The following is a 13400-nucleotide window of genomic DNA, read 5'->3' on the forward strand; positions in this document are numbered from 1 at the left end:
CTGTTCATCCACACTAAAGAACAACCCTGGTGTTTTCAAAATAAAAGTCAGTTTCTGTTCATCCACACTAAAGAACAACCATGGAGTTTTCAAAATAAAAGTCTGTTTCTGTTCGTCCACACCAAAGAACAACCCTAGTGTTTTCAAAATAAAAGTCAGTTTCTGTTCATCCAGACCAAAGAACAACTCTGGTGTTTTCAAAATAAAAGTCTGTTTCTGTTCATCCACACTAAATATCAACCCTAGTGTTTTCAAAATAAAAGTCAGTTACTGTTCATCCAGAATAAAGAACAACCCTGGCGTTTTCAAAATAAAAGTCAGTTTCTGTTCATCCAGACTAAAGAACAACCCTGGAGTTTTCAAAATAAAAGTCTGTTTCTGTTCATTCACACCAAAGAACCACCCTGGTGTTTTCAAAATAAAAGTCAGTTTCTGTTCATCCACACCAAAGAACAACCCTGGTGTTTTCAAAATAAAAGTCTGTTTCTGTTCATTCACACCAAAGAACAACCCTGGAGTTTTCAAAATAAAAGTCTGTTTCTGTTCATCCACACTAAAGAACAACCATGGAGTTTTCAAAATAAAAGTCTGTTTCTGTTCGTCCACACCAAAGAACAACCCTAGTGTTTTCAAAATAAAAGTCTGTTTCTGTTCATTCACACCAAAGAACAACCCTGGAGTTTTCAAAATAAAAGTCTGTTTCTGTTCATCCACACTAAAGAACAACCCTAGTGTTTTCAAAATAAAAGTCGGTTTCTGTTCATCCACACTAAAGAACAACCCTGGAGTTTTCAAAATAAAATTCAGTTTCTGTTCATCCACACTTAAGAACAACCATAGTGTTTTCAAATTAAAAGTAAATTTCTGTTCATCCAGACTAAAGAACAACCCTGGAGTTTTCAAAATAAAAGTCTGTTTCTGTTCATTCACACCAGAGAACAACCCTGGAGTTTTCAAAATAAAAGTCAGTTTCTGTTCATCCACACTAAAGAACAACCATGGAGTTTTCAAAATAAAAGTCTGTTTCTGTTCATCCACACCAGAGAACAACCCTGGAGTTTTCAAAATAAAAGTCAGTTTCTGTTCATCCACACTAAAGAACAACCATGGAGTTTTCAAAATAAAAGTCTGTTTCTGTTCGTCCACACCAAAGAACAACCCTAGTGTTTTCAAAATAAAAGTCAGTTTCTGTTCATCCAGACCAAAGAACAACTCTGGTGTTTTCAAAATAAAAGTCTGTTTCTGTTCATCCACACTAAAGATCAACCCTAGTCTTTTCAAAATAAAAGTAAGTTACTGTTCATCCAGAATAAAGAACAACCCTGGCGTTTTCAAAATAAAAGTCAGTTTCTGTTCATCCACACTAAAGAACAACCATGGAGTTTTCAAAATAAAAGTCTGTTTCTGTTCGTCCACACCAAATAACAACCCTAGTGTTTTCAAAATAAAAGTCAGTTTCTGTTCATCCAGACCAAAGAACAACTCTGGTGTTTTCAAAATAAAAGTCTGTTTCTGTTCATCCACACTAAAGATCAACCCTAGTGTTTTCAAAATAAAAGTCAGTTACTGTTCATCCAGAATAAAGAACAACCCTGGCGTTTTCAAAATAAAAGTCAGTTTCTGTTCATCCAGACTAAAGAACAACCCTGGAGTTTTCAAAATAAAAGTCTGTTTCTGTTCATTCACACCAAAGAACCACCCTGGTGTTTTCAAAATAAAAGTCTGTTTCTGTTCATCCACACCAAAGAACAACTCTGGTGTTTTCAAAATAAAAGTCTGTTTCTGTTCATCCACACTAAATATCAACCCTAGTGTTTTCAAAATAAAAGTCAGTTACTGTTCATCCAGAATAAAGAACAACCCTGGCGTTTTCAAAATAAAAGTCAGTTTCTGTTCATCCAGACTAAAGAACAACCCTGGAGTTTTCAAAATAAAAGTCTGTTTCTGTTCATTCACACCAAAGAACCACCCTGGTGTTTTCAAAATAAAAGTCAGTTTCTGTTCATCCACACCAAAGAACAACCCTGGTGTTTTCAAAATAAAAGTCTGTTTCTGTTCATTCACACCAAAGAACAACCCCGGAGTTTTCAAAATAAAAGTCTGTTTCTGTTCATCCACACTAAAGAACAACCATGGAGTTTTCAAAATAAAAGTCTGTTTCTGTTCGTCCACACCAAAGAACAACCCTAGTGTTTTCAAAATAAAAGTCTGTTTCTGTTCATTCACACCAAAGAACAACCCTGGAGTTTTCAAAATAAAAGTCTGTTTCTGTTCATCCACACTAAAGAACAACCCTAGTGTTTTCAAAATAAAAGTCGGTTTCTGTTCATCCACACTAAAGAACAACCCTGGAGTTTTCAAAATAAAATTCAGTTTCTGTTCATCCACACTTAAGAACAACCATAGTGTTTTCAAATTAAAAGTAAATTTCTGTTCATCCAGACTAAAGAACAACCCTGGAGTTTTCAAAATAAAAGTCTGTTTCTGTTCATTCACACCAGAGAACAACCCTGGAGTTTTCAAAATAAAAGTCAGTTTCTGTTCATCCACACTAAAGAACAACCATGGAGTTTTCAAAATAAAAGTCTGTTTCTGTTCATCCACACCAGAGAACAACCCTGGAGTTTTCAAAATAAAAGTCAGTTTCTGTTCATCCACACTAAAGAACAACCATGGAGTTTTCAAAATAAAAGTCTGTTTCTGTTCGTCCACACCAAAGAACAACCCTAGTGTTTTCAAAATAAAAGTCAGTTTCTGTTCATCCAGACCAAAGAACAACTCTGGTGTTTTCAAAATAAAAGTCTGTTTCTGTTCATCCACACTAAAGATCAACCCTAGTCTTTTCAAAATAAAAGTCAGTTACTGTTCATCCAGAATAAAGAACAACCCTGGCGTTTTCAAAATAAAAGTCAGTTTCTGTTCATCCACACTAAAGAACAACCATGGAGTTTTCAAAATAAAAGTCTGTTTCTGTTCGTCCACACCAAATAACAACCCTAGTGTTTTCAAAATAAAAGTCAGTTTCTGTTCATCCAGACCAAAGAACAACTCTGGTGTTTTCAAAATAAAAGTCTGTTTCTGTTCATCCACACTAAAGATCAACCCTAGTGTTTTCAAAATAAAAGTCAGTTACTGTTCATCCAGAATAAAGAACAACCCTGGCGTTTTCAAAATAAAAGTCAGTTTCTGTTCATCCAGACTAAAGAACAACCCTGGAGTTTTCAAAATAAAAGTCTGTTTCTGTTCATTCACACCAAAGAACCACCCTGGTGTTTTCAAAATAAAAGTCTGTTTCTGTTCATCCACACCAAAGAACAACCCTGGAGTTGTCAAAATAAAAGTCAGTTTCTGTTCATCCACACTCAAGAACAACCCTGGTGTTTTCAAAAATAAAAGTCAGTTTCTGTTCATCCACACTAAAGAACAACCATGGAGTTTTCAAAATAAAAGTCTGTTTCTGTTCGTCCACACCAAAGAACCACCCTGGTGTTTTCAAAATAAAAGTCTGTTTCTGTTCATCCACACTAAAGAACAACCCTAGTGTTTTCAAAATAAAAGTCTGTTTCTGTTCATCCACACTAAAGATCAACCCTAGTGTTTTCAAAATAAAAGTCAGTTTCTATTCATCCACACTAAAGAACCCTGGTGTTTTCAAAATAAAAGTCAGTTTCTGTTCATCCACACTAAAGAACAACCCTAGTGTTTTCAAAATAAAAGTCGGTTTCTGTTCGTCCACGTGAAAACACTACCCCATGTTACACACACACACAGTCCTCAAAGACCAAAGACGGAGACAGAGGTTACTCCAGTTCAAATCCAGAAAGGAGGAGGAGACATTTGGTGAACATGATTGTGTGTTTGTTCTGTTTGTTCTGTTTCTGCGTTGGATCAGAACATCCAGAACAGAAGGATGAAAAGAAGGAAAGGAGGAGACATGCAAACGTGGACAGACAAAAATAAGACAAAGACACATTTATGATGTCAATCAGTTGCAGTTCACCCATGATTCACCTGGTGGAGATGACTGTATGCTAATTAGCAAAAGTAGATATCACGTGACAACATTCAAATAAAGACGTTTTTTATTAAAGTAACACAACAATCATTTTAATTTCTTATTATTTATACAAACGTGTTTTACATTTATTTTCTTAAGGAATACATTTTATATATTTTCTGTCTATTGTTATTTTACATAAATAATAATAACAATCATGTTTCCAATATAATAAATGCACATGTGAGGTAAATGACACATATTTCTATGATGCTACATTATACATATATATACATATGCAGTATATATATATAATGTACATATATATGTATGCAGTATATATATACATACATATGCAGTATATATATATAGTGTACATATATGTATGCAGTATATATATATGTATGCAGTATATATATAATGTTCATATATACGTAAGCAGTATATATATACATATGCAGTATATATATATAATGTTCATATATACGTAAGCAGTATATATATACATATGCAGTATATATATATAATGTACATATATACGTATGGAGTATATATATACATACATATGCAGTGTATATATATAATGTACATATATGTATGCAGTATATATAAATATATATATACATATATGTATGCAGTATATATATATATAATGTACATATATACGTATGCAGTATATATATATATACATATGCAGTATATATATATACATATATATGTACATTATATATATATACACTGCATATGTATAAATATAATGTAGCATTATAGAAGTATGTGTCATTTACCTCACATGTGCAACAATGCTACAGTGAATGAGTGCCGTAATCAAAGCTAAAGGCGGTCCAACGGTGTGACCCTTTTTGATAGGGGGCGACTTTTCTTTGGCCAGGCAGTGAATATAAATAAACATATATAAACACATGTTAAAATCACTGTATCAGTACAAGTATCAGTACAAAATATGACATGGATAAAATGTTTCTCATTCTAAAAATATCTCTTTTTTGCTATATTTCAAACACGAGAAAAACTAAAGTATACGTATGTGAGCCGCTGGTCCAGTGCTGCCTCATGTGGTCACTTTGTGTTACTGAGGTTAATCACAACACATGTTGATAACATGTTTATGTTTGAGTACATTTTTTTGAAATACTACTAAATAAAAGAAGTACTTACGGACGTTGTCCACTAGGGCTGGGCGATATCTCGATATTTTAATATATGTTGTTGCCTCAAACATGACACAGGCTTTGAGTGTGACCAGCTGATGATTGGCTGTTCTGCCTTAAGTCCCGCCTCTCTTGGTGTGTTAGATTTATCGTTCAGCTCGTGCCGAGGAGGCGGGAACTAGCTGGTTCATAGTTCACACACTACAGAGTTACTGTCAGTCACTTTTGGACATATGGAAGCCTGAAGTTATCAATATTCATAATAAAATATAAGACATTATTGAATTATCTGTGTTAAATATCTGTGTGAAATCATTGAGAAAACTGTTCAAACCCAATTAAGTATTCATTTTCACAGATACAATGATTATTTTATTAGTCATGTTCTAATGTCCATGACAGACACTAGAGTTGAAATATTTGAAATGAACATGACGAAGTCAGAAACGTCGACGTCGTCTAGGCGGTTAACGAAACATGGTGAATTTTCATGTGCTGTTTACGGTTACACGTCTTTGTGAATCTTTCCCCACAGACGTCACAAACACGCGGTTTCTCTCCTTTGTGAATTCTCATGTGGATGTTGAGAGAATGTTTGTGAGTGAATTTCTTCCCACAGGCGTCACAGTGAAACGGTTTCTCTCCCGTGTGGAGCCTCATGTGGCTCTTCAGGTTACAACTGATTGTGAATCTTTTCCCACAGACGTCACAGCGACACGGTTTCTCTCCCGTGTGGACCATCATGTGTCTTTTAAGAATAGACTTCTGTGTAAATCTTTCCCCACAAACATCACAGCTGCACGGTTTCTCTCCGCTGTGGACCACCATGTGTCTCTTCAGAGTGGACTTCTCTTTAAATCTTTTCCCACACATATCACAACTGTAGGGTTTCTCTTCTGTGTGGACCATCATGTGTCTCTTGACGTCACTGTTCTTTGTGAATCTTTTTCCACAGACGTCGCAGACAAACGGTTTCTCTCCTGTAGAAACGCTCTGTTTGTGTCTGTGAGGCTGACGTTGGTCAGGAGCTCTGGTCTCCTCCAAACCATCGTCCTCACTGTCTTCAGTCTCACACGAGTTTGAAGTCTTGTTGTCTTCTTTATCGGAGTGAAGATGATCATCTCCATCAGTGTCTGGAGGCTCCGCCTCTCTGCTGTCCTCAGGTTGACTTCGATGAAGCTGTGAGGACTGAGGTTCGTCCTCATCGTCTTCCGTCTTCACGTGGACGATAGAGAGCGAGTCCTTGTTGCCATGGACCTCCTGATTGGTCCAGAGATCTTCCTGTTCCTCTTTGATGTGAGGACTCTCTGAGTCATCTTCAGTTTTCACTTGAACAACGGTGAGTGAGAACTTTACATCATCAGCCTCCTCCGTGTCATGAAGCTGCTCTTCCTCCTGATTGGTCCAGAGATCTTCCTGTTCCTCTTTGATGTAAGGATTCTCTGGCTCCTCCTGATCTGGACGGGTCATCATCTCAGTGTGAAGCTCTTCTTTGATCCGCAGCAGATGTTGCACGTCTGCAGGAGACAAACACACACACACACATGAACGACCTGGGGGGTATTCCATCAACGTAGCTAAGAATTGCCAGACTTAGGTGTAAGCTTGAAGCTTGACTAAGCTCCACCTCCCAATCTAGCTCCAAGTCGTTCCATCAAGTGAAATCAGCTGGCTCCACCTGACGCTTAGTCAAGCCTCACCTGTTAAGCCTCAACTTGTGCACGCCCACAGGGAAAATAAAAAGCCCATTCTAGTCGAGCGCGGAAACTGTGAAAAATGCCGAAAAGCAAGAGGAAAAGAACGTGCAGAGATGTTCTCTGCAGCGGAGCAAACCCTCCTCATGGAGGTATATGAGGATTACAGCCACATAATCCCAAAGAAGGGCAATACCGCGGCAATCAATAAAGCGAGGGATGTGGCGTGGCAGAATATTGCCGACAGGCTGAATGTGTAAGTGACAAAGAAAATGAAGTATTTCAGCATCATCATGTTATATAAATCCTCCATCAAAGGGACAAAATATATGAGACAATAATCTACCAATTGATTTCTTGATGGTTTTAGTTTTAAACTAATCAATTATGTGGACCTATTAATGCAACCAAAGCCCTAAAATGAAAAGGAAAATCCCCAAAGAACAAAAAGACAGCCCTAATAAGTAACATTCATATGAACATAATTAAAATAGCATTATTGTTTCACTGCAATCTATGTGAAATTCTCCATATTTGATCCTTTGGCAGCCCTAGTAGTAATGTTAGAAAGTCATATTCATCACATTTATCAACTGAATGTTATGCAAATCGATGGGATAGCTTTCATTTATTTCCTGCATGGCCAATTGTATAGAATTGATATCCTTTTCATTTAAGCCTGTCATTTTTACATGCTGTATTTGTGCTACTTCTGTATTTGGTCCCAGATGCTATATGTTGAATTGTTGTATTTTCATGTTATTTTATGTAAAGCACTTTGAATCACCTTGTGCTAAAATGTGCTATATAAAGTAGCCTTGCCTACATTTTTGATAATAATAGGCTACATTTAATCAAAGTACTTTACATGACTCATCACATTTATCATACAATTGATGGTAGATTATTACATGAAGAAATGCAATGTTGGTTATCATTCTATAGGAAATAATCATATGACAGATCTATTGATTATTTATCTAGAATCATTTTAGCAAATCAAGCAATTCAATGGAGACGAGGACCCCTATTACAGTAAGTGAATGCAGGTGACAGCAAATCAATCATCTATCTCCTATCAGTCAGAGGCCCTAACCCTTGTTACATCAAAAGAATGATGATCTCTTTAAATTTCCTTTTATTATATTTTTTTGCTAATTAGTTTAATTTTGTATTTATTTGTGTCTTATTTTTTATTATATTTTATGTTGGTGATAATGTTCTTTAATGTACTTATAGATAATATATAATTATTAGTATAAATCATTTCTTTAATACATTTTATTATATATTTTATGTTTTACATATTATTTTATCATTCCATGACAGTTGTGTGTCTCTGTTTCTGTCTATTGGACATTCTTTGATCATAGATGGTGCTAAGCTTCACTTTTAGCCTGCTACAGACCAGATTTGCCCGGCAGCATAAGTTACCATGGTTACATGGCTGGCATTCACATTAGCCACCTTGGTGGAACAGGGTTGAGGCTCAGATTGATGGAACGGAAACCTGAGCCACAGTTATGGCTTAGCCATGGTTGAGGCTTAGCCAGAGTCATAGTTTCCATGGTTACTGAGTTGGGGCTAATCTCAGCCTCTTTGATGGAACCGAACTCTCACTTATATTAGCCAGACTTGGCCATTTAAGCTTGGCTTTGCCTTTAGCCTGCTTGATGGAATATCCCCCTGCTGTTTTTCACCTGAGTCACAACTGAAGAAGAGAAACATCTCAGTGAAACTCAGCTCAAGCAACAATAATAATAAATGTCTTGATTAATCATTACATTACATGTCATTTAGCAGACGCTTTTATCCAAAGCGACTTACAATGGAATTGAGTACAATCAGCCAGGGATGGAGTCGGATTTGCAACCATTGCGACCATGATGTCTTTCGCACACAGGGTACCGGTCTTAACCACTGAGCCACTCCACCCAAATCAACAGCTGATCAACAGCTGATCTTTATTAAGTCTTAATAAACGTGTTTTTAATGTTTATCACAGGTATAATAACTGTTAGCCAAACTATCAAGTGAGTGAGAGGGTGAATGAGGCAAACTAGATTTTTAATTTTCACCAAAAAATCAATAAAACCCAGAAAATGAGTTAATTTGTCACATTATCAAAGTTTCTGTTAGTCTCATTTATGAAGTGTTTAACATTCAGCCACATTCAGCCACATTCACCCTCATGCCAACCACATACACACAAACAGCATTTAAATAAAAACATTATGTATAAACTAATAAACTAAATATGAATCATGTGATCATCACAAATCTTTGTTAATAAAGTTTTGAACAAGAACAAACACTTAGGTAAGTGATGATCAACAAATGATGACGTCACAGTCAGTCCATGTTAGCAAACAAAACATGTTATCATTCAAATAGTCACCTGTAGAACAGTCCGCTAGAGGGCGTCTGTTTTCACGCAGCCGCTCCTGCTTCATCATTCTGTTCGTTAGATTTGAGACAAGCTAACGGCTAACACTGACCGGAAGCTCCTGTCCAGCTTCACCTGTTTCTGTTTACAGCAGCTGTGTGAGCTAACCGAAGCTAACGGGAGCTAACAGAAGCTAACACGCTCGATGCGGAACACATGCGCCGATGCTAACAGTGTTAGCCTGCATTAGCAGCGGTTCCGTATTTGAAAACGTGACTCGCTACAGTTTGTTGTTAGCATCATCCCGAGTAAACACGGAAGTACCGTCCGCGCACACGGCCCCGCCCACAGCGCAGACGGAAACTCACCAGGGTCAAAAGTGTCTACTGTTTTTTGTTATATTATTCTTAACACAAAGTTTGTTTTTTATTTACACAACAAAACAAAGTGAGTGTGTGTGTGAGAGAGAGAGTGAGTGAATGTGAGAGAGTGTGTGTTTGTTTAATTATTTTAATTATTATCATCACTTGTTTTTATTGTGGTTTAAAAGTGAGTAAGAACTGGAATGATGATAATGATGATGAAGAAGAAGCTGCTGGACCACATCAGTTAAAGGAGGACAGTGGCGACTGACCTCTGACTTGTGGTGGAAAACAGTTATTGTATTAGTTTTATTTATTGGTTAAAAAGATCATTTTGTCACAGAAAAAATGACTGTGATGATTTTTTTCTTACGTTTTGCCTGAATCCACATTCATTCATAAATCCACTTTCAGAAATAAAAACTCAAAAACAACAAAACTCGTTGATGTTTGTACGATAAACTTGATTTTGAGTTTTCCTCCGTCTACTTTTTGTTTTTATTCATTTATTTTTGTGTCTTTTTACTGAAAATGTAATCTTTAGTTTATTCTTTGTTATCTTCTCCTGTTTATCAACTTTAGATTTGTTTTATACTCTCACAGGTCCACACACGTCCACATCGACCGACACTGATGCATTTGTCCCTTTATTGTCCCTGGTGTAGATGATTGTATGCTAATTAGCTAAAGTAGATGTCCCGTGACAACAAATAAAGACATTTGTTATTAATGTAACACAACGATCATTTTAATTTCTTATTATTTATACAAACGTGTTTTACATTCATTTTCTTACGGAATATTTTCATAAACACTTTTTTAAATTTTATATATTTTCTCTGTCTATTGTTATTTTACATTAATAATAACAAGCAGTGTTTCCAATAAAATAAATGCACGTGAGGTAAATGATAAATATTTCTATAATGCTACATTATATATATATATATATATATGTACATATACATATATATATATATATGTGTGTATATATATATATATATATATATGCAGTTGAAACCAGAATTTTACATACACTATATAAAAAGATACATATGCTTTTTTTCTCACTGTCTGACATGAAATCAGACAATCACTTTTCCTGTTTTAGGTCAGTTAGGATTACCAAAATTATTTCTATTTTCTAAATGTCAGAATAATGAGAGAAGGATTTTTTAGACATTTTTTTTATGACTTTCTTCAAAGTCAGAAGTTTACATACACTAAGATTATTAAGCCTTTAAACAATTTGGGAAAGCCCAAATGAAGATGTCATGTCTTTGGTAGCTTCTGATTGGTTTATTGACAACATTTGAGTTAATTAGAGACACACCTGTGGATGTATTTTAAGGCACACCTGAAACACAATGCTTCTTTGTGTAACATCATGGGAAAGTCAAAAGAAATCAGCCAAGATATCAGGAAGAGAATTGTGGACTTGCACAAGTCCACAATGATTGATTGGAGCCAATTTTATCCTACAACAAGACAATGACCCTAAACACACCTCCAAATTGTGCAAGAACTATTTAGAGCAGAAGCAGGCAGCTGGTATTCTATCGGTAATGGAGTGGCCAGCGCAGTCACCAGTCATCTGAACCCCATTGAGCTGTTGTGGGAGCAGCTTGACCGTATGGTACGCAAGAAGTGCCCATCCAACCAATCCAACTTGTGGGAGCTGCTTCTGGAAGCGTGGGGTGCAATTTCTCCAGATTACCTCAACAAATTAACAGCTAGAATGCCAAAGGTCTGCAATGCTGTAATTGCTGCAAATGGAGGATTCTTTGACGAAAGCAAAGTTTGATGTAAAAAAAATCGTATTTCAAATACAAATCATTATTTCTAACCTTGTCAATGTCTTGACTCTATTTTCTATTCATTTCACAACGTATGGTGGTGAATAAGTGTGACTTTTCATGGAAAACACAAAATTGTTTGGGTGACCCCAAACTTTTGAACGGTAGTGTATATGTATATGTACATGTACAGTGTATGTATGCAGCGGACCATAGAGGCTCCCACCATCCCCCCTCTGTGGCCAAGGAGACGGCGGAGGCTACGGAAACGAAAGCGGGGTAAGCGGAGCGGGCTGCGTGCTAGGCTACAAGCTAACCCACACAGACCGGCTTTGCCCAGTGTCCTCCTCGCCAACGTCAGGTCACTCGCTAACAAACTGGACGAAATTCAGCTGAGGATCGTCTCACGTCGGATGGACAGCTGTGTGGCAATTTTCACCGAAACCTGGCTGGACAACAACATCCCCGACGCGGCGGTGGAGCTAGCCGGCCGCTCTTTGTTTCGAGCCGACAGGACTGCAGCTTCAGACAAGTCCAAAGGCGGAGGTTTGGCGCTGTACATCCACGACTCCTGGTGTACAGCTACGAATGTCATCTCAACACTCTGCTCCCCCGACCTGGAATATCTGGCAGTGAAGTGCAGACCGTTCAAACTGGTGAGAGAACTCAGCTCTGTTGTTATCGTAGCCGTGTACATTCCACCGCGAGCTAATGCTAAGCTAGCACTGGAGGAGCTGTACTGCCTCATCAGCGGCCAAATGAACGCGAATCCAGAAGCGGCTGTGATAGTGGCTGGGGACTTTAACCATGTGGAACTAAAGGCTGTCTTCCCCAAATTCCACAAATTCATCAAGTTTCCAACAAGAGACAATAACACACTGGATCAACTGTACTGTAACATCAAAGGGGCATACAAGGCTGCAGCAGCACCTCACTTTGGCATGTCAGACCATATTTCTGTGGAGCTGATTCCTGCCTACAGACCTCTGATCTGCAGGTCCAAACCCACCACCAAGACCATCCAGGTTTGGACTGAGGAGGCCTCTGCAGCCTTACAGGACTGCTTTGAACAGACAGACTGGGAGGTGTTCAAAAGGGATGCAAACCTAGAGGATTACACGTCATCTGTGCTGTCCTACATTCACTTCTGCACCGACGCTGTTCTACCCACAAAAACAATCACGGTTTTTCCCAACCAGAAGCCATGGGTGGACGGCACAGTGCGGTCCCTGCTAAAAGCCCGGGATGCAGCCTACAGAGTAGGAGACAAACTGGCTTATAGCAGGGCCCGAAAAGAATTGAAGAAGGGCATCCAGCTGGCGAAACATCGGTACAGGCAACGCATCGAGGAACACTTCCGCGACAACAATACCCGCAACATGTGGAAAGGCATCAAGACCCTCACTGACTACAAGCGTAGTGAGCAGCAGGCCAGCCACGACCCCACTCTGCCTGACACTTTAAACAGCTTCTTCGCACGCTTCGACTCTCCGAGCAGAAGGACTGTACATCTTCCTCAGCCAGAGGTGCAGCACCAGCCTCTCACCCTGCAGCTGCACCAGGTGACGTCCACCCTGAGGAGGATCAACACCAACAAGGCGGCAGGCCCAGATAAGGTGTCAGGTCGGACACTGAAGTCATGTGCGGATCAGCTAGCAGCAGTTTTTCTGGACATTTTCAACATGTCGCTGCAGCTCTCCTCAGTCCCTGTCTGCCTGAAGTCCTCCATCATTGTGCCTGTGCCCAAAAAATCCACTGTCACCTGTCTCAATGACTTCCGTCCTGTCGCCCTGACCCCAGTCATAATGAAGTGCTTCGAGCGGATCCTCCTGAAGTACATCAAAGACGCCATCCCTGCGGGCCTGGACAGTCTGCAGTTCGCCTACAGGGAGAACCGCTCCACGGAGGATGCTGTCTCATTAGCACTTCACACGACCCTGACTCACCTGCAGCATCCAAACACTTACGTCAGGATGCTGTTTGTGGACTTTAG

The 13400-nt window shown here is 38.4% G+C and overlaps 1 protein-coding gene across 1 annotated transcript; it reads right to left on the reverse strand.

The window, feature by feature from the left end:
- Positions 1–4694: 4694 nt before the first annotated feature.
- LOC131473915 (zinc finger protein 239-like) lies at positions 4695–9594 on the reverse strand. The gene is made up of 2 exons (XM_058651538.1): positions 9262–9594; positions 4695–6686 (listed from the first exon to the last, which is right to left on the reverse strand). The coding sequence occupies exons 1-2, from the start codon at positions 9317–9319 to the stop codon at positions 5629–5631; spliced, it is 1116 nt and encodes a 371-aa protein (XP_058507521.1). The 5' UTR covers positions 9320–9594; the 3' UTR covers positions 4695–5628.
- Between the last annotated feature and the right edge of the window lie 3806 nt (positions 9595–13400).

This window comes from Solea solea, chromosome 15, assembly GCF_958295425.1.
Source record: "Solea solea chromosome 15, fSolSol10.1, whole genome shotgun sequence".
Taxonomy (NCBI): Eukaryota; Metazoa; Chordata; class Actinopteri; order Pleuronectiformes; family Soleidae; genus Solea; species Solea solea.